The sequence below is a fragment of the Tympanuchus pallidicinctus genome, unplaced genomic scaffold, assembly GCF_026119805.1.
Source record: "Tympanuchus pallidicinctus isolate F22 unplaced genomic scaffold, pur_lepc_1.0 scaffold15, whole genome shotgun sequence".
NCBI classification, from domain to species: domain Eukaryota; kingdom Metazoa; phylum Chordata; class Aves; order Galliformes; family Phasianidae; genus Tympanuchus; species Tympanuchus pallidicinctus.
Genome location: NW_026294669.1, coordinates 6280901 through 6300689, shown reverse-complemented (window position 1 = coordinate 6300689; position 19789 = coordinate 6280901). Strand labels below are relative to the sequence as shown.

Sequence of the window (19789 nt, the reverse complement as noted above, 5' to 3'; positions counted from 1 at the left end):
TTGTCTCAGTCATATATTATTGAACTGAACCATATCTGTTCTTTTATACTTGTTGCTCTGTCCTTGCAGTTTCGGGCAACCACCCTTCTGTGTGGCTGAAGGATAAACTGGGGGCAGGCAAACTGCATCTCAGCCCTGATTAACTATCTTGGTTGTGCTTGTGTGATTAAGCAAGCCCTTTACTGCTTGCCTCAGTTTCCAACTACAGTGTAGGCAAAACAAACAAACAAACAAAAAAAAACACACACAGTTTTGCAGCCAGTAATGAACACAGAATTCAGCTGTAACTATGAATATGGGTTTCACTTGAACTGCCGATACTGTTTGGAAGATAAAAATTTTCAAAATGCAAATTTTGAAGATGTAAAGTTCTCTTATGGTGTAGTTACATAAGGAACACGAGCAACTGAAGTCGATCAGAGAGTTGAGGTTTTGTGTTGGAAGAAAAATCTCTTATACCGGAGCTATTTCACATGAAGTAGGCACGTATCACCTCAGTGCCAGGAGAACCAAAGTTCTGTTTGACTACTAAATGCCATATTTGTAGCTGGGTACCATTCCCCAGGGAAAGAAAGGGCTGAGGAAACCTATTTTTGGGGATAAGGAAGGATGCTCTACTTACACACTGCCTTTTGTACCCTAGGCAAACTGTCAGGAAAAGAGTAACAGAAAAACGAGGGGAAGACTTCAAAAAAGAAGGCAAAATATATAGACTGAGGACTCAAGATGATGGAGAAGATGAAAATAATACGTGGAATGGAAATTCTACACAACAAATGTAGTTTTGAGTAATTGCAGTAATGAGTCAGGCTCTTTTTTTTTTTTCCTTATTTGATTTAAGTCATCTAAAGCTTCTGGAGAAGTGGGGCTTCTTTCTCACCAACTGAATTACTTAATTCTTTTTCCTACAGTGGAGTATGGAATAAAGTTGCCTATTATTTCAGAACAATCAAGTGGGTGTAGCTGTGGCTTAAGAAGTCAAGAGTTGAAAAGATTGAAAATCTCCATCAGCTTTCATAATCATTTCCCTACTGCCATTAGTAAGGCACTTTTTAATCTTTAAATATTCTGCTACATAAATTTAAGCACCAGGTATTAATATAAAGGCCATAGTAGGGAATGACTGATTTAAAATGAGGGTGTCAGAAGCTCTATAAGTAGCCAATCAGGTAACTAATTTATGTTTAACTTTTTTCTTGCTTCTGCAACTGCAAGCAAAACCTTGTAGTTTTTAATTCCCCAAGCACTCAATAAACTATTTTCCAGAAAACATGGCTGTCTTCTCTTGTAACATTCCTCTGAGGTGCATAGTCACAAAGAAGCAAGCGGCTAGACTTACAGGCTGATATTTAAAATACAAGGCACAGTTGTTTCAGTTTACATGACCTTACTTGGGAGTTCCTGTTGAAATCTGGTAAAGGTAGTATGAAAGTTTTTAGTGTCTGAAAAGGTGGTGTGGGAGAAAACCCATTTCTTTGTCACATGAAGTGGAAACGTTGAGAAGAGAGACTGCAATACAAGAGCGCAGAAACTTTTATTTTGAAGGTGAGGACGTGGCTTTCACATATGAAGAATGCTGACTTGTCTTCCTCCCCAGGTATTGAGCATTTATATTTTTTACAGTTACAGGTGTTCAGTGCTGCTGCAGACCTCTTTGTAAAGGAACTTCAGTAAGTATTGCACTGTTCAAATGTAAAGGCTTAGTGCTTTTGCTTTTGTTAAAAATAATTCACGATAAAATTGAGAAAATACTATCGATGAAATGAAGGAATGATGGGGGGGAACCTGCACAGTAGCTGCAATAGAACAGTACATTCTGCTCTCCCTGTTTGTGCCAGTGTTGGCACTCGCTTGTCTTTGAAAGATTAAGCAGCAGCAGAGCTTCGTGGGATGCTCTCAGATCCCTTGGAAAGACAAGAAGGATCCAAGGGAAGATCATGAAGGAGGGCAGATGAAGGTTTAGGCTCAGAATCCTTACACAACTTGGAGCAGTCAATTTTGACTTGAAAAAAATTATCAGTAGTAGCTGGAAAAAAAGTTAGTGTTTTTTACTTCATATTTTAAGCCAACAGCAAGATTGGAAATCACCTCCAAGGCAAGATACTGAGGTGCAGCAGTATAAGCCCCAGGTATCTTTTTCAGTACTGCAGAGTACGGTTCTGTAGGCATTCTTTGTTAAGAAAAAAAAAAGCATTTTAGCAAGAAGAGATACTGTTTCAATCCGTTCCACATATTCAAATGAATTACATTTTACATTTTAGTAAGTTCTACGGATGATTGTTTATGAGATCTTTTGGATAATGTTCCATATTTGTATGAAATAAGTGCCAGGCCCAGTGCTCCAATTCCAGAAAGAGCAAAAAGCACATACAGTGCTGTTTCTGCACTGTGTGATGTTAAATCTAATCCCAGAAAGTGCACACTGGCAGCCAGTCCTGGTGCGGTGTCTGGTATCACTGTTCATGAGAAAACAATAAGAAGTAGTTAGTACATGGCTTGTCAGGAGCATTTTCCTGTGTACATGTGCATCACTTCTTCCTCACTCTGCACGGCTTTTTCGCGTGGCTCTTCAGTGCTCTGGCAGTAGCTGTGGGTCTCAGGGAACAGCAATTGACACAGCTCTAGCTCAGAGTAATGGTACAGCTGAGGGCTTATAGTGAGCTGCTGGGGCTGAAGGAGACACAAGTAATTCCTGATAGAAATGCTGATAGAAAATATCCTTTTAAACACCCAAACTGAAGTGGTTGTGGCTCCGTTAATATACTTAGTCCAGAGATCACAAGACAAAAAATATTACCCAAGTCTTCTTAGAGAGTAGTCAAAATCATTTTCAAGAAAAATGCAGTGCAGGAGTGCTGAATGGGTGGGATGTGGAAAACGTAATAGAATGCAATAACTTCTTTTGTCTGTTTTGAGGACAGATGCTCAGCTAGGTGTTAGATTTTATGCTAACATAACATTCTGTTTTGGAAACAGAAATGACCGTATGTTCCGCATGAATGTCTTCATTAATAAAGGCTGGTGATCAGGCAGTTTACTACCCCAGCTCTTTAAAAGAATACCGCAGAAAATAGTCTTTTAGGATGACACATCATGGAAGTGCAATTGCTGCTGCACCACTTACCTTCAGACTCCGTTTCCAGACAGGGATGTGGGCCTGCTGCAGGATCTGGAAAGCCATTGCAGCTGATGATCTGTGAGTAGTACCTGGCAGAGGCCTTGGGGAGCCGTGGCAATGTGGGATCCGTGTGATTCACATAGTAGAACCCAAACCTTTCATCAAAGCCTACTGCCCACTCAAAGTTGTCCATCAGTGACCATGCCGTGTAGCCACGCAGGTCAACACCATCAAGCACGACAGCTGTTAGCAGGAGCAGGCACAGCAGGTTAGTTGAGCAGTCAGGTGACAGGAATCACCAGTAGGCCAACAGTGGTGCAAACAGGGCACTACAGAAGGGCACACTGAGTGCAGTGCAGTTACTGCCACGTTTGTCTCACCATCTCTCTGTCCCTACCAGTTGTGTGTTGTTACAGCTAGTAACGAGCCAGGGCAGCTCAGCCAGCCTATGAAGACTGCTTCTGTTGGCTCCAAAAGTCAGAGCTTTCATTCAAGAAGTGAAGGTTTAACAGAATGATGAGTATTTAAATGTGTTTATGGGGGGGGGGGGATCTGTGCTGCTCAAAGTAACAAGTAGTTGAACAGGTGGCAGTCAGCTCCCTCTAAGGCAGACAAACAAGCTTAACCACTGCTTTAAGCAAAACAAGGGTTTTTCTGTGCATCTGTAGTGAACAAGATACAGCTTTTAGAAACAGCACTAGTTAGGACTATCTAGTTTAACCACTAACCCGTCAAGTAATGGAACCCTCTCTTGTCAGATGCAGTTATATAAGGAAGCTGCCTTTATGTTACTTCTGTTAAACCCATGGTTTGTTCTTCCTTTGGATCACTGTTCCCTGCAAAAAGTCTTGGCCAGCAGTGATCAGTTTCTGCTAAAACCCAAAGGCTTTTCAACATGCCTGCAGCATAAACCTGTGTATAATTTACAAACACGATGCCAGGGATCTGTCAGCTCCTTACAAGTTGCTTTGCTCAGCAGCATCTCCCAACAAGACCGACGTGCAGCTTTAAATGAGCAATCTTACCTTTCAGCGCTTCGTTAATGTAGTTCTGATAGTAATGCATTCGCCAAGTGTCATTGAAATCTATGGCTCCTCTCTCTGATATCCCATTTTCAGTCACATAGATAGGAGGGTTGTTGTACTCTTCCTTTATCCACCTCAGGAGCTTTCGGAAGCCAAAGGGCACCACCTTTAGCCAGAAGGAGCCAGAGCTCAGCCAGCTGCGGTCGGTTTCTGAAGCAACACCCCTGCAGAAGAGCACACACTGAGCACAGCACAGCCCGAGCCTGGCCCTGCATTACTGCTCAGCTGGGAAATCTGACACCAAGCTCTATAGAAAAGTGCACCCAGGTGCAAGCTGTGAAAAGCACCGAGCTGGGGGGAGGTGAAGAGTGCTGGTGTTCACAAGCCCCCAGAAAACACTTCTCATATTTTGTTTTAAGGTTAGATTCTGCCTGGAGATAAAAAGCTTCGCTTAATCACTTCACGGTTAAATTTACATTTAGCTGTTTGGCTTTAAACTTAATGAAGTTTACTCTGTGTGGGGAGGGAAACAACAACTGTTTAAACAGCACATGGAGTAGTAGTATCTGTAAACCAGGCCACTTTCCCATTTCAAACTGGAGAATGGATGCAGGAAAAATGATAAGTGCACCTGATACCAAATGCTTATGAGACTGATTCCTTCATTTTTAGATGCTCTAATTTTCCTTGTTCCGTCTTAACAATTCATTTTTTGGTCAGATCATAACAAAGTAGCTGGCCTACTCTGAACACAGTATCACAAGTACTGTCTGGGGCTTTTTTCCCTAATACTGGTTGTAACAGCTTAATATGAATGTCTCATGGCTTTATTTTCTGTTAGTGTACATTGCTCAGTTGGCATAGGCTTCCCAAATGTGCATATTTTACTTGACCAACAATTTACAGTCATCTTACCTGTCAGAATCATACGACAGAATAGCAGTAGAATACTCATACTTGTATGTTAAAACTGTAGTATAATGATTTAGACCAAAGTAGTCATATGTGCCTTTAATTCTTTGCTTTTCACTTTCTGTAAATTCTGGAAGTCTGCAACAGAAAACAAAAAGGCATAAAGCCATCAAAATGCAATAAGCACAAAAGAAGGTACTGTGATCTTTCTAGAGGAACATCAGAAAAATCCCATCCATTTGTTACTAAAGCACAGACAGGGTAAAACACAAGCTTTCCTTTCCTTCTATGTGTCTAGAAAGAAAGAAAAAAGGAAAAATATTCTTAGCAGAACACTGGCAATGTGATAGATTTAAAAGTAATGAGAAAGACAAATAAATATAATTCAGAGGTGTGAATGAGGCTCAGTGCTTGAGTTCAGTAGTACATCATTTTAAGAACAATTAAAATTTATTTGCCCCAGGCAGGCAAAGCACTACATATAGTGCATTACATTTATTATATCACTCTGAGCTGCCAACGTGCTGCCCCCAGGGTAGAAGCTTGGAGAAATCTCCTTTATATTAGTAAACTTAATTTGCAAGAAAGGTAAAGAGAGAAAAAATATACAATTAGTTTTTCTGTGAGACTGTGCTAAGATTTTTATAGTGCCATTTTCAACAGAATACTTCCTTCTTATCAGCTTATCAGCAAAGCAGGTTTTAGCTCAGCAAGTAGAAGCAAAGCAAGTTTGTGCCTGCACTCTTACCGGGAGCTGCTCAGACCCTGGGCCAGGCTGCGTTCCCGAATCCTCGTCTTCATCACTTCATTGTAATCGCCGTTTTTGAAAATGGGATGAGCAAACCAACCTATAAGGAACTAACTCAGGAAATAAGGGAGAAGGATAAATTATGTATTAAAACAAGGATTTAACTGTTCCTTTCCATAGGCTGCATTATGTATAGTAGCTGGCCCTATAATGAGCACACAGATACGCAGGAATGCCTGTATTACAGCAGCAAACTTAACGAGCAGCCTAGAGAGCTGTGACCAGATTCTTCTCTACCTGTAAGTATTGTCTAGCAGCATCAAAATCCTCCTGTTTGTGGGGGTTCCTTGGCTCAGCCCAGTCAGAGTTGATGGTGATAGAGATCAGCCCTCCTTGTTTCGCACGGTAAGTCTCATTGTAGAGGTGCCAGGCTTCTGCATGGGCCTTGATTAGGTTGTGCCCCACCACATAGGGGGCTCGCCCAGGCCTAACAGAGATGCCTGCAGGAACAGCACAGACACTGCAGCAGCAATTCCTAGTTCCAATCTGCTTCTTCCCAGCTTAACACCCAGGACATGCAGAGCTGCCCACCAGTAAATGAACAAGCGTGCAGTACCTGGTGCCTTTGAGCCCAGCCATGGGCTGAGATGTATGTGACAGCAGGTCTGCTGAAGGCACAGCTGTCATGCACAGGCTGTGGGGAACCCACATCACCCCCCTGCCCATGCTCTGCTGTCAGCACAGAGAGCAGAAAGCTGTGTGTTCAGGCCAGAGCCCAACCCTTCCCTTCTCAAAAATTGTGCTCAGTAGTCTTACCTGGAGCAGCTGTGCCAAAGCCATACCCAAGATATGCAGTGTTGTAGGGTTCATTGATGGTTATCCAAAATTTCACTTTGTCTCCCAATCTCTGGAAAAGGAGCTCAGCATATTCCTTAAACCTCTGAACTATGGTATCATTCTCCCACCCACCGTTGTCCTGCAGTGCCTGCGGGAGGTCCCAGTGATAGAGAGTGACCTGTAGGGAACGGCAATGAGAGAAAGGGCTCAGCCGGTCATTGATTCACTTTCACAATGAAGGACAAGATAACGGCCTTGTTTGCAGGCATAAGCTCAACTCCATCTGCATTTTTCTAACAGGCACATACAAATCTGCAGTAACCCCAGTGCCTTCTGTTCTGTAGTCATTTGAGGTCATAGCGATCACTTGCACACTCTGATAAATGCCACTCTGCCAGTGTTCCAGTTCCTTTAGTATGAGGGAGAACGACTCAACCTTCAGGGCCTGCCCAGCTGTCAAGATGAGTCTCTCACTTTCAGTCATACTAAAGCCTGCAATAATCACGTGACAGCAGGAATTCAAGTCAGTAAAGAACAGCTGCAGCTACACTGATCCTCAAATGAAGCACAGTGCAGTACAACACCTGCTCTTGAGGGATCTTGAACAGCCTGGGAATTCATAAGGACAAAGAACTTTCAAAGAACTGTGTTGAGTAATCTCAACATAGGAACCACACAGGCAAATCTGAAAGTGGGGATCTGATCTTTCAACATCAGGATAATTCTCAGCTCCTGCACTCTGGTGGATTTCCAGCCCTTTTTTACAGTTACCTGAGGCGTAATATTGGCTGCCAGAAGAGCATCAATTAGCCTTTCATAGTAGTTCAATCCCATTTCATTGACGTATCTGGTGGTCCCATCTGGGAGAACACGTGACCAGGAGATTGAAAAGCGATAGTGAGACACCTTGAGGCGTTTCAGCATTTCCACATCCTCCTCGATCTTGTGGTAGCTGTCACAAGCTACATCTCCATTGTCACCATTGCTGATTTTCAAAGGAGTGTGAGAGTATTTGTCCCAAATGCTAAGTCCTTTCCCATCTGCTCTCCATGCTCCCTCAATCTGTAAATGAAGATGGGGGAGGGAAGGGAGAAATCATCAGTAAACTCCAAATTGACATCTTGGCCTAGGAAAGAATTCTGCCCGTCAGACTTTGTGGCACCACATAACATTTTGGCTTACGTGTAAGCCTTGAAACAGTATCATTTTTTGCTGTACTAAACTGGTAAGGTCTCTTGGGCCTCAAGGCACAGAAGTATTACCAAAGTACAATGTCAAAGGAAAGGTGCTGTTTCCCTTCAACCTGCTGCTCGGTGTTTGCTTCCCCTTGTGAAATCTCTGCTGCTTTCTCAATTTCCGTGGTGTAACCACGCCATTATAAGGAAAAACTTTGAGATGTTTAAGGCAGTTGTTACAGTAACCCTCAAATCACCATAAAACCTAATGTAGAAGCTGTGTCTCATCCAAAACAAATTAACTGTCCATGAACTGTCCATGTTTGAAGAGTCAGTCTTTGTTTCCTAACCTGATATGCAGATGTTGCTACACTCCAGGAAAAGTTCTTTGGAAACTCTCCATATAAGAATTCATCTTCTTTTGGCAATGGGATGCCGTTGTTGCGGATGATTTCTGCATAGTACACAGCCGAGCGCCTTGGGGTTCTTGGCCTGTTGGGATCATCAAAATCAACCTCGTGCAATCCAAATCTTGGCTCATAACCATTCAACCATTCAAAGAAATCCATAAAAGACCACGCATTGTATCCTCTCAGATTAACACCGTCCAGTTTGTAAGCTGAAAGACCAGAAACAATGGGAGAACATCAGTGATGTTTCACACATATAACAAACCACAAGGAATTCACTTGCAAACACATACACACTTTCAGCTTCATCAAGCTATCTCTGAACAGAAAGGACCACAACAGACTTCACATCTGGAGGATACAGAATACAAATGGCTACACAAAGGAGATCATAAAAAAACCCACTACATTTATATTGCACTCAGAATATTAAAAGAACAGCAGAAGATGCTTTTAAAAACGACACCTAAGAGGAAAATTGTGACAGGAATCTAGAGGGGAGATATACAACACAAAATAAAAGCAAACATTTGTACCTTTTAAAGCTTCATCTATGTATGTTTTGTAGTAAAGTATCCTGGTTTGGTCATCAACATCCGATTCGGTCTTTAGCCCCACTCCGTTCTCAATGATGTACATTGGGGGATTCCCATACTCTTCTTTGATCCAGTTCAGCAGCCTCCTCAGCCCCCAGGCCACAGCCCGATGGCCATCAAGAGCTGAGGTAGGCCAGGAGCTGTCAACATCTGTTGATATTTCCTGGTCGTACTCATAAGAGAAGGGATTCAGGCGGGTTGTTGCATGGGTTACAAGTTTGGCAGTGTAGGTGTTGAAACAGAAAACATCCGCTGTGCCCCTGATGTACTCACGCTCTTCAGCTGTGAAAACTGGTAGGCGGGATGATGGCAGGTTTTGGAGCTCACTCCTGTTCCCAACTTTCCATTTCATGACCTCAGGGTAGTCCCCATTTTTGAAAACTGGATGTGCAAACCACCCCGCCAAAAACTGCATGTACCTGTCTGCAGCTTCTAAGTCCCTGGGGTTGCTGGGTGTCTTTGGCTCAATCCAATCTATATTGAGACACAGAGAAATGATTCCTCCCTGACTCGCTCTGTATTTGTCATCGTACGTGTGGAAGACTCTGGCGTGGGCTTTCAGTAAGGTGTGTGCCACTTCGTAGGGAGCATCACCAGGATTATTGACATTGGGTGGGAATTCCCCCGTCCCATAGCTAACCCAAGCAATAACTTGGGGTTCGTTGAAAGTAAGCCAGAACTTCACCCTGTCCCCAAAGGTCTGGAAACAGAAGTCTGCAAAACTGTCAAACAGTTCAATGAGCTCACTGCTCTCCCAGCCACCAATGTCCTGGAGAGCTTGGGGCAGGTCCCAGTGGTACAGCGTGACGATTGGAGTGATGTTGTTTGCGACCAGCCCATCAATGAGACGGTTGTAGTAATCAACACCATGGCTGTTTACTGAATTGTTCCTTCCGTTGGGGAAGATTCGAGGCCAGGACAGAGAGAAACGATAGTTCTTCACCCCCAAGGCTCTCAGCAGGTAAATGTCTTCCTCTACCTTGTGGTAGCTATTACAAGCTATATCTCCAGTCTCATTGTTTTTTATGTTTCCTGGCACATGGGTGAAGTTATCCCAAACACTGGGTCCTTTGCCATCCGCATCCCAACCTCCCTCAATCTGGTATGCAGAAGACGACACGCCCCATGTGAAGTCCTCTGGGAACGTCCCATAAAAGTACATGTCTCTTTCAAAGTCTGTTTGGGATGAAAACTTCTCCCAGACAACCTTTGACTTGGAGGGAACTTCTGATGCTGGTAGACTCGGCAACTTGGATGGTGTGGGTAGGCCAAATACCACCGATGCAGAACTTCTGTCTGAGACTTGGGACGGGAAACCATTGTTTTCAATAACAGTGGAATAGAAATAAGCACTTGCCCTGGGAGTCCTTGGTCTGTTGCTATCTTCAAAATTCACGTGATGTAGCCCAAATTTTAGGCTGTAGCCCTCTGGGCCTTCAAAGCCATCAACCAGGGATCGAGCAATGTATGACTGAACATCAACTGCATCCAGTTTTACCGCTGTCATAGAAACAGTACAAGACTCTGTTAATCACTTGAACGCTTTCTGAGTGCAGCAGAGCAGAACACAAGCACACAGCTGAGGATAACAACAGGGTGACAGCCAAACATCTATGAATTGTGTTTGGGTAAAAGAAAACAAAACAATTAGAGTATTTGGCAAGAACAGCCATGGTCACTAGAATAGGAGCCAGTCAAAGACTTAGTGATAAAACCATACCAGAATATAAGTATTTGAGTAAAGCCCACTTGTGCCATGAGTACTCCCTTCCCTATGTTCTAGCTTTCAAGAACAACTCATCAGCTTAAAGTATACAGTGCTCTTTTATATTTACCACTGTAGTTAAATTGAAACATAATATGTATGTAGTGCTTGTCTAGCTTCCCTTGGCACACAAGAATTCATTTCTGCAGGACACAATGCTTAGTACCATCAGAGACAAGTCTAGCATCCTTCCTCATACTGCCTACAGTAAAGCACACTCTTTCTTATTCCAGAAAAGTTCACTTTCCATAGGCAGTCCATGTTCCTTTTGCAGAGGCAAAACAGCAATGCTAAATGCTGTTTTCTGCAGCTCTTCTATCAGCATGTTGAGAACTAGGTCAACAGGATCAAAAGCTGTACAATGATCATCAACATAATGAATACATTATATACAGTATAATGAAGGTTTTGTGATGCTATTGATTTGTGTACCTGAAGAAAGGATACTAAAATATCTATTTAAAATCTCAAATTTCTATACTTGAAAAGGACTTCAGTTACCAGTATTAATTTTTGTTAAGCGGATACACAGTTTGCAAAGATGAAGGCATAGACGGAATCTTTCTCAAAATAATTGAGATATAAGTATCTCCCTAAAAATTCTAACTTGCTGTGGTGCAGGATGCTATCAGTTAGATCTGCTGAATCAGTAAAGACATCATTCAGTCCCATCTATGAGATCTCTGCAGGTAAGAGCCTGCTTTTAGCCAAATTGTCTTCAAAGATACTGAAGTAGGTAAAGTAGTTTTCACTGAGAGACTGGCGTTAGGTTGTATTTGTACCTATGAAAAAGCTCTTCCAGTACCTAGACAGAATGGAGAGCTCCATATCTGGTCAGCAGATAGGCTGGAATTTATGACACTGTACATAAGAGGTGGCCCACCTCAGGTTACTGTACAAATGGTGATGTTTTAAAGCTAATGTGGTGGTGAATGGAGTCAAATCCAGCTGGCGACCGGTCGTGACTGGTGTTCCCCAGGGGTCGGTGCTGGGGCCTGTCCTCTTCAATATCTTTATTGATGACCTCGATGAGGGCATCGCGTGCACCCTCAGTAAATTCGCAGATGACACCAAATTGGCTGGAAGTGTGGATCTGCCTGGGGGTAGCGAGGCCCTACAGAGGGACCTGGACAGGCTGGAGAGCTGGGCTGAAGCCAATGGGATGAGTTTCAACAAGGCCAAATGCCGGGTCCTGCACTTCGGCCACAACAACCCCAGGCGACGCTACAGGCTTGGGGCGGTGTGGCTGGAGGACTGCGTAGAGGAAATGGACCTGGGGGTATTGATTGATGCTTGGCTGAACGTGAGCCGACAGTGTGCCCAGGTGGCCAAGAAGGCCAATGGCATCCTGGCTTGCATCAGAAACAGTGTTGCAAGCAGGAGCAGAGAGGTGATTGTTCCCCTGTATTCAGCACTAGTGAGGCCGCACCTCGAGTACTGTGTCCAGTTTTGGGCCCCTCACTGCAAGAAAGATATTGAGGCTCTGGAACGTGTTCAGAGGGCAACAAAGCTGGTGAGGGGTCTGGAACACAGGCCATATGAGGAGAGGCTGAAGGAGCTGGGAATGTTCAGCCTGGAGAAGAGGAGGCTCAGACGAGACCTCATTGCTCTCTATAACTTCCTGATGGGAGGTTGTAGTGAGCTGGGGGTCGGCCTCTTCTCTTGTGTCATTAGTGATAGGACCAGGGGGAATGGCTTCAAGCTACGGCAGGGGAGATTCAGGCTGGACATGAGGAAGTATTACTTCTCAGAAAGGGTGGTCAGGCACTGGAACGGACTGCCCAGGGAGGTGGTGGAGTCACCGACCTTGGGGGTGTTCAAGGAAAGGCTGGATGTTGTGTTGAGGGACATGGTTTAGTAGGAGCTATTGGGAATAGGTGAACGGTTGGACTGGGTGATCTTTTAGGTCTTTTCCAACCTTGGTAATTCTATGATTCTATGATTCTACGATTCTAATCTGTGGGAGTGACAGAATAACCAGTTGCCATCATTTTAATTTAAAAAAAAGAAAACCAAAGAGCATACCTTTTAGAGCCTCATTGATGTATCGGCGGAAATAATCCACTCGCAGAGTGTCATTAATAAGATCCCCGGTGGCTTCTGTTGGCATACCATTTCCTGCTATGTAAATTGGGACCTTTGCCCCTGTATATTCCTGGGACACAAACTTCAGCAGCCTTCTTAATCCCCACGGGACCACATGGATTGAAGAAGAGGCAGTCGTTGGCCACGAAGGATCTACGTGCAAAGAGAAGTTCCCAATGCTTTCGTATCCAGGTGTGCAGGTACCACTAGCCACGGCACTAACCAGGTGGGAAGTGTAATGGGAAAGGCCAAAAAAGTCTGCCGTTCCTTTCACCCAGGTTTTCTCCTCCTCCGTAAACACAGGCAGCTGTGCAACTGTTGTGGAGCACTGCTGGTTTACTTCCTGGATCTGAGCCTTCAGGATATCTGGGTAGTCACCGTCAACAAATACAGGGTGAGCAAACCAGCCAAGCATGAACTGCAGGTACCTCTCTGATGCCTTCACATCCTCAGAGTTGGTTGGAGTCTGGGGTTCAGCCCAATCCGAGTTCAGCACCAGCCCTACCTTTCCCTGCTGCTGAGAACGGTACCTGTCATTATACAGGTGCCAGACCTTAGCATGAGCCTTGAGAATTGTGTGAGCCACCTGGGGGCATAAAGCAGAGGAATACGTGTCTCACTGCTTTGCACAACATTGCATTCACACTGCCTTGTGAGAAAGACATCCCCACGTGAAACAAGAGAACTTGACAAAACAAATAATTGTGGGCAGAGAGTACAGCAGGATTTGGATTAAGTATAAGAATCTGGCTGATTTCAGAACAGAAAATAACATCCATAGCATCCATTAGTAATACATTAAGTAATGCATTTGCTTGGGAGCATCATAAGTCCAGAAAGCAAACAACTGTCTCAGATTAGGCTCAAGCATCGTTAAAATTTGCAGAAACTGGGGAACACAACAATGGCAGCTGTAGGATCTTATGTCCCTACCTTGTAAGATGCTATTCCTGGATCGGTGATTCCTGGAGGATGCTCTCCGGTGCCATAGCCAGCATAGCTGATAACCCAAGGCTCGTGGAACGTAACCCAAAACTTGACCCGATCCCCAAAAGTGGCAAAGCAGAAGTCTGCATAGCTTGCAAAAGCATCTATGATACTGTCATTCTGCCAGCCACCAAGAACCTGAAGAGCCTGTGGGAGGTCCCAGTGGAAAAGAGTCACCATGGGCTCAATGTTAGCCTCTAGCAACCTGTCAATTAATTGGTTGTAATAATCCACACCCTTGATGCTGATGGTTTCATTGGTGCCAGCAGGGAAAATTCTAGGCCAGGCTATAGAAAACTTGTACAGCTGGGGATGAAGACCTCTAAGCAAATAAACATCATAGCTAGTTTTGTGGTAGCTGTCACACGCCACATCTGTTGTTTGGTTCATGTAGACATGACCTTCGTGTCCAAACCGATCCCAGATGCTCTCTCCTTTCCCATCCTCTGCCCAGGCTCCTTCAATATTAAAGGCACCTGTTGACGTGCCCCAGAGGAAACCACTTGGGAAAACATCTTGCAGGAAAGTATCCCTCTCCAATTCGGACTGGTTAGCAAACATTTCCCAAATTGTTTGATAGGAGGAGCGAGGGGCAGCAATTGGATTCTCTTGTAGATTGTATGTTTTGCTGAAAATAGAATAAAAAAGAGTTACAACCTCAAGGTGGATGCCAGTGCCACAGAATTTGCAGACAAGGAGCATAAATAATTGTTTGCTTCTCATTCAACTCACATATGCCAGTTAGGGAACAGCCACTTTGCCATCCAACCAATCCAACGTCCTGCCATCCAGCTGGCAGATGAAGGAGAAGTGCAATAAACTGCAGAGCACCTCAAGTGCTATGTATCTCGTGCATTTCTCAGCAGATAGATTTTCAAAATTCATTAAACTAGGTCAAAGACACAAACAAAATCCTTGCAGTGTGCAGCAATTTCACACGCTCACAAGTCTTCACAGGATAACCTAAAACCAATCAATCCTGCCTCACTGGTCCCTGGCTTCTTCCTGTGCAATGACATTCCCTACAACTCTGTAGGCACAATTGGCTTCTCACTATCATAGGATAGTTACTATTTTATGTTTTTAATTTAATTTTATATATATACACACATAATATAAATTTATATATGCTATGCAGATGAAAAAAGAACAGTATGCTTGGAATATATGCCTGCTATTACTGTCTTGAAGGTGCAATCTGGGTAACTAAGCATGAAGGAGAGACAGTTACATTTCCTGAAATAGCAGGTTAGAAGACTGCCAGTAACAGCAAGAGACTGGACTGGGCACAAAGGCTTTCCCCTGCATTCCTTTAAGCAGCTAACAGCGATTTTACCACTACAGCCGTCTCCTGTCTGCCTAGCACACTTGTTTCTAAAGGATACTAATTTATTACAGTATGTGATTTAAGGGAAAAGAACTGTACCTTAAAGCATGAGATGAGAAGTCCAAGAATTCATTCACATCATATCCAATTGTACGTGCCTTCTCCTTATTAATAGCTGAAAACAAACAACAGATGGATAAATATCGCAGACTGTATGACATTACTCGTGCATACAATTACATCTTTTGAAACAAGGCTTTTTTATTTATTTTTTTTTCAAATAACTAATAGCTGTTTTTCTCAGATTTAGTATGTTGTGTTGTTTGTTGTTTTTTTCCCCAGGAAAAATTAAAAAAAAAAAAAAAAAAAAACCAAAAAACCAAAACAACAACACCACCACCACCAGAAACCTGTAAGATTATTTCACTTAATAGCAATGGTCTGGAAAGGACAATTACATAATTTTCCTTTCAGAGCCCTGCTACAGAACTCTTCTACTCCTTAAAACATGTCACTTACCAGTGACAATGGCAGCTACTGGTATGAATGGATTCTCTTCCAAGGAATCACAATCAAGGAAATTCAGACTAAAAAGCAATACTTCTATGTCCTTCCAGACTTTCTGCAAAACAAGAATTCAAAGAGAGATTTCTATTTTTTATAATATTTATGGTTTTCCAAAGATGACATGTGGGAAGTTTCCATTTCTTGCTCTTCACTTCTGGCTAGGCCATCGCCCTCTGATTTAGAGGGAATAAGTGCCCTGCTACAGATACACAGAGCAAAACTGTTAACAAAGAGCCTGACATGCTCCTTTTCAGGCTGGTATTGCATATGCTACACAATCGTGAGCAAGGCAGATCATCTCAGTGCTCATCCCTGCAGACACGTGCACCTAGGTGCTGAATGACGTACAACAGTACCTTAATTGTCTACTACTGCAAATTATCCACGACTTCAAATTCAGTGTGAGATCCCCTCTAAGTCACTTTTTTGCAAAATAAGCTGTTACAGATGGCTTACCAAGTTCAGTAGAACTGTAAGAACAATGATGGATTTATTCTATCTGCTCTACCCTATCACTAGAGTTTTAACTCCACGTCCGTCAAGTTCAGTGTTCATTTTCACACTGCATAATGTTACCTGGAATTCACTCATTTTCCGGTGGAAATCTTTTTCATTTCCACACCTGTACTGAAGGCGAAGAGACAGGAAGTCCACTGAATCCTGGAAACAAGAAAGGGAAAATGATCATCCTATTGGAAAATTATTGCAGTATTCTGTTCAAAACATAGAAGTTGCTAGATGTTTGATACAGGCACTGCTGGAGTAAGAAGCCAGAAAGATACACAGAACCCTGGAAAATACGAGTACAAAGCGGACGCTGTACGAGAAGATGCATTTTGTGCCTTTCCTTCTAAACAAAGCTAAATTTTAGAAGCACTAGAGTTTAAAAATTCATTGTAAGAATATTTTATGCATTTAATATTCCTGATTTACAATTGATTGTTTAAATTGGCAAGACTGAAGAGCCTCTGATTAATCAGATAGAGAAACCTTTATCGCCGTATGACTCAGGGTGGCCTTATCAATAACCCTTTGGAGAAAGTCCATTTCAGAAATCTTTAGTCATTGCACACCACAGATGTTACTTTACTAAAAGTCCACAAGTTCAAAAGAATAGATAGCATTCTTTTATTCAACCAGTTGCTGAAGCTGCGATTGAACAAACAAACTGATAAGCCTTCCATTTATTTTTCAGTCCAAGAGTTTTTTCTAGTTTAGTCAGCTCCTTCAGTACAACTTTCCTCCTCCTATGAACCACACCTTGCCTATATCCTTGAGATGTCACACTTATTTGTCCTACCATTAAATATGGAAGGACGAGCCAAATGCCTGCATTGTCATTTGTTCACTGCATCCCACATCAACATGCTCTAGGCAAAAAGAACAACTAATGAGGGGTTTGGTCTTTACCAAAGAAGGGATGTCATCATCTTTATGGAGATTGTGCCATCTCTGTTCTAGACCACTTTTAGCATAGCTCAGGCTGTGCTTCAACACATTAAATAGATTTTTTTTTTTAAATAGCAATTATTTTAAATAGAGTAATTTTTATTTGGTTGTGCATTAGATAGACCTGCAAATAAAAAAGCAGTAGGTACAGTTTTTGCAGACAGCTTGGTATTTAAGCATCTATACTGCTAAAGCTGCCAAATATATGAGAGAAAATATGCCTCCATGTTTTTAAATCAGTGCTTACTAGCCAAGAAAGAATGTTGAAGTAATTTTTAAAATCAGAGAACGTCATATAATTGAGATAATAAAAAGGTAAAATGTACCACATTGGACAACTAAACTCTTATATAGCTTGCAATACATCACTTAATCCTATGTATCAAAATCAAGTGAAACAAAATCAAATTTAAATTGGAAATAATTTTCATTAAGGTGTTACCTGAAGAGAAACTGAAAGCAGCTCAGATGAAGTCCTATCCAAGGTAAGATCCATTCCTAAAGCAATGGACAGCTTTCCACCTTGGAAAACCAAACAAAACAAAACAAAAGCATGATCTATCAGTAGTGCAGGAAATGCAAACAGAAATAAAATATCACTGTAGATATTTTATAATCAAGTAAGACATATAATTTTAAAGCATTTTTCATTATCAAGATACTTTACCTTAAAAGTAACCATCTTGCTTCACAAATGTTTTTTTTCTTTTTTATCTTGTCAGTACATTTCACTTGAAATAAATGAGAGATGCCATTTTAAAGCATAGTCAGTTTTGTTCCACTGGGTTTTATAAGTACATTTTCAAAGTTTTCTACCCTTGGGTAGAAAGCTGGTAGATAAATTGGACCATATTCTTCAGGTCTGGACCTCTAAAGATGCATTCCTTTGGAAATATCTTAATGAAAAAGCCAACTCCCATCATGCTGAAGACAGATAGCTACTTAACTGGATGGCAAAATGTTCCCCTCCCTAAAATGGAACAGTGGCAATTGCAATTTCAATAATCAGTGACACTGAAATATGTAAGAAGGCCTTGAAAATGAGGTGATTAATCAGGAATTAAGGATATTTCCTAGACAATACATTTAAGATTTGATATATAAGCAGTACAAGACTACTGTTATTCCAGGGTACCAACTAGTTTTCAGTAAGGACCCTCAACAAGCACGTAGATGAGTCCTTAGGAGACAAAGCAGGGACAAGTATGGTAACATCTGTTTTTAAAGTACCAGTTTCTGCTGCTGAAATTAACCTGAGGCTTCTTAACGCTTAAAAAGAATACATGTCAGTATGCACACAGAGATACTTGCCTATGTTCTCCCTGACTACTTTGGCTGTCATTTTAAGCAAAATGCTATTACTAGTAATTGAAGAACAATTATGAAAATAGGGTGTTTGAAGAAATCCATTACTCAAATATTTCTAAGTAATTCTGAAAGCATTGCTGATAGAATCACAGAGATCACACGTAACAAATTGTGCGAAGGTCGTACACAAAAATCCTTCCCCCTGTTCTTACCTGACACAGAGTATTTCTCATGGTAAACTCTGTAAGCTCTTTCATGAGCAGCAGCCAGGGCCTGGACACGGGCCTGGAGGTCACTGTAAGGCAGGCTTCCCAGGAGCTCAGGCAAGTCACTGAAGGTGAGCCACATATCAGCCAGGCCTCCAAAAACATCGAAACTGAACTCTGCATAGTCCACAAAAAGGTCAGCAAAAGAGCTCGCCTTCCTGCCCGCAGCCACACTATCAGGAACACCCTTGTGATGGAGAACGACCACTGGCCTGAGGTCTGCAGCAACCAGCATTTTGAGCAGCTCCTGGTAGCACCGCACTTGAGCTTCATCTGGCTTCTTGGCATCCCCGTCAGGAAGGATGCGCGCCCACGGCAGGAAGACTTTGTAATGTGTTACCCCAATCTCACGGAGGTGGGAGAAGTACTGGGGCAGTTGGGAAATCACAGCATCTTGCTGACAGAAGTCATCATGGGCTTCAGACACAGTAGGGTCCAAAGCTTCTTTGGGTAGAACGTGGCTCTGCAGATGCAATCTGTGCGCTGATGTGGTAGGCAGAGGCCCAGCAATGGCAACAAAGTTCTGAGCTGATTCCCCATCTCTCCCAAAGCTAGTAGAGACTAACAAGAACAAGACAACTGTCTTACAAATGAGCTCCATTTCTGGACCTGGCTCACAAACTTTGTGTCCACATTATTTATATTATAGTAGGAGTAATATTTAACTGCAGTTATCTGTTATGAACTTCAGTGCTCCCAGAAACAGCTGACACTCAAATGATAACAAATCAGGACTTTCAATTGATAGATGAACAAATAAATAGACGTTCTGGATGCAAAAGGTAACAAAAGCAGAATCACCTACTTGGCTGCGGCTGGTGACACCAATGCCTGGTGTCACCAATGAGGAGGCACATTTGTGCTGTAATTCTTGGTTGCATGAAGGAAATCTGAGAAGGCAGCATCTTACTTCCATTTGGAAAAGTTGTTGTTACAGTTATTGTTACATAAACTCAAGAAGCAGATACACTGTGTGTCCCCATGCTAATAACAGTATTATTTTATTGCTAACCAAAGTACTCCTTCTTACAGCCTCGAGAACACTTTATCTGTTAGTAAGGTGAGTGCACAGAGATCTCTTACCCAAATTGCTGCAACAAGGAGATAACTTCACAGCTCTACATGCAAATACAGCAAAACTGAAGAGTTGAGATTGTGTTATTGAGAACCACTATCTGTGCTGCCTAATTGCAGCACAAGCTTAAATTAACTAA

The 19789-nt window shown here is 42.5% G+C and overlaps 3 protein-coding genes across 10 annotated transcripts in view; 1 reads left to right on the top strand and 2 right to left on the bottom strand.

Annotated features, from left to right (window-relative positions):
• The window catches only part of UBXN4 (UBX domain protein 4), a 45927-nt gene that overhangs the window by 12322 nt on the left and 13816 nt on the right, over nucleotides 1–19789 (top strand). For 2 of the 8 annotated variants that reach the window (XM_052674861.1, XM_052674855.1), the window contains exon 13: nucleotides 644–1272. The exons of the other annotated variants lie outside the window; for them this stretch is intronic. In XM_052674861.1, coding sequence (XP_052530821.1) covers nucleotides 644–782 — 139 coding nt within the window. In that variant the 3' untranslated portion in view covers nucleotides 783–1272. Of the gene's footprint in view, nucleotides 1–643; nucleotides 1273–19789 lie in introns of those variants that run through there. 8 annotated transcript variants of the gene reach the window in all.
• On the bottom strand, nucleotides 1516–19195 carry LCT (lactase). The gene is made up of 17 exons (XM_052674881.1): nucleotides 18522–19195; nucleotides 17444–17523; nucleotides 16129–16212; nucleotides 15505–15607; nucleotides 15085–15160; nucleotides 13605–14286; nucleotides 12612–13257; nucleotides 8762–10321; nucleotides 8166–8434; nucleotides 7412–7702; nucleotides 6620–6818; nucleotides 6101–6303; nucleotides 5804–5913; nucleotides 5059–5193; nucleotides 4144–4367; nucleotides 3125–3361; nucleotides 1516–2456 (listed from the first exon to the last, which is right to left on the bottom strand). The coding sequence occupies exons 1-17, from the start codon at nucleotides 19174–19176 to the stop codon at nucleotides 2251–2253; spliced, it is 5760 nt and encodes a 1919-aa protein (XP_052530841.1). The 5' UTR covers nucleotides 19177–19195; the 3' UTR covers nucleotides 1516–2250.
• LOC128076739 (lactase/phlorizin hydrolase-like) overlaps nucleotides 1516–19789 on the bottom strand; it is a 48958-nt gene continuing 30684 nt past the window's right edge. The window contains exon 18 of the transcript XR_008204637.1: nucleotides 1516–1650. The gene's annotated coding sequence lies outside the window, so the exon portion shown is untranslated. The remainder of the gene's footprint in view (nucleotides 1651–19789) is intronic.

Coding starts and splice junctions, on each gene's coding strand:
- LCT (XM_052674881.1), bottom strand. CDS start 19,176: ATGGAGCTCATTTGTAAGACAGTTGTCTTGTTCTTGTTAGTCTCTACT. Junction 14,287..15,084: donor TTCTCATCTCATGCTTTAAG/GTACAGTTCTTT, acceptor TTCTATTTTCAG/CAAAACATACAATCTACAAG. Junction 4,368..5,058: donor CTGTCGTATGATTCTGACAG/GTAAGATGACTG, acceptor GCTCTTCTGCAG/GGGTGTTGCTTCAGAAACCG.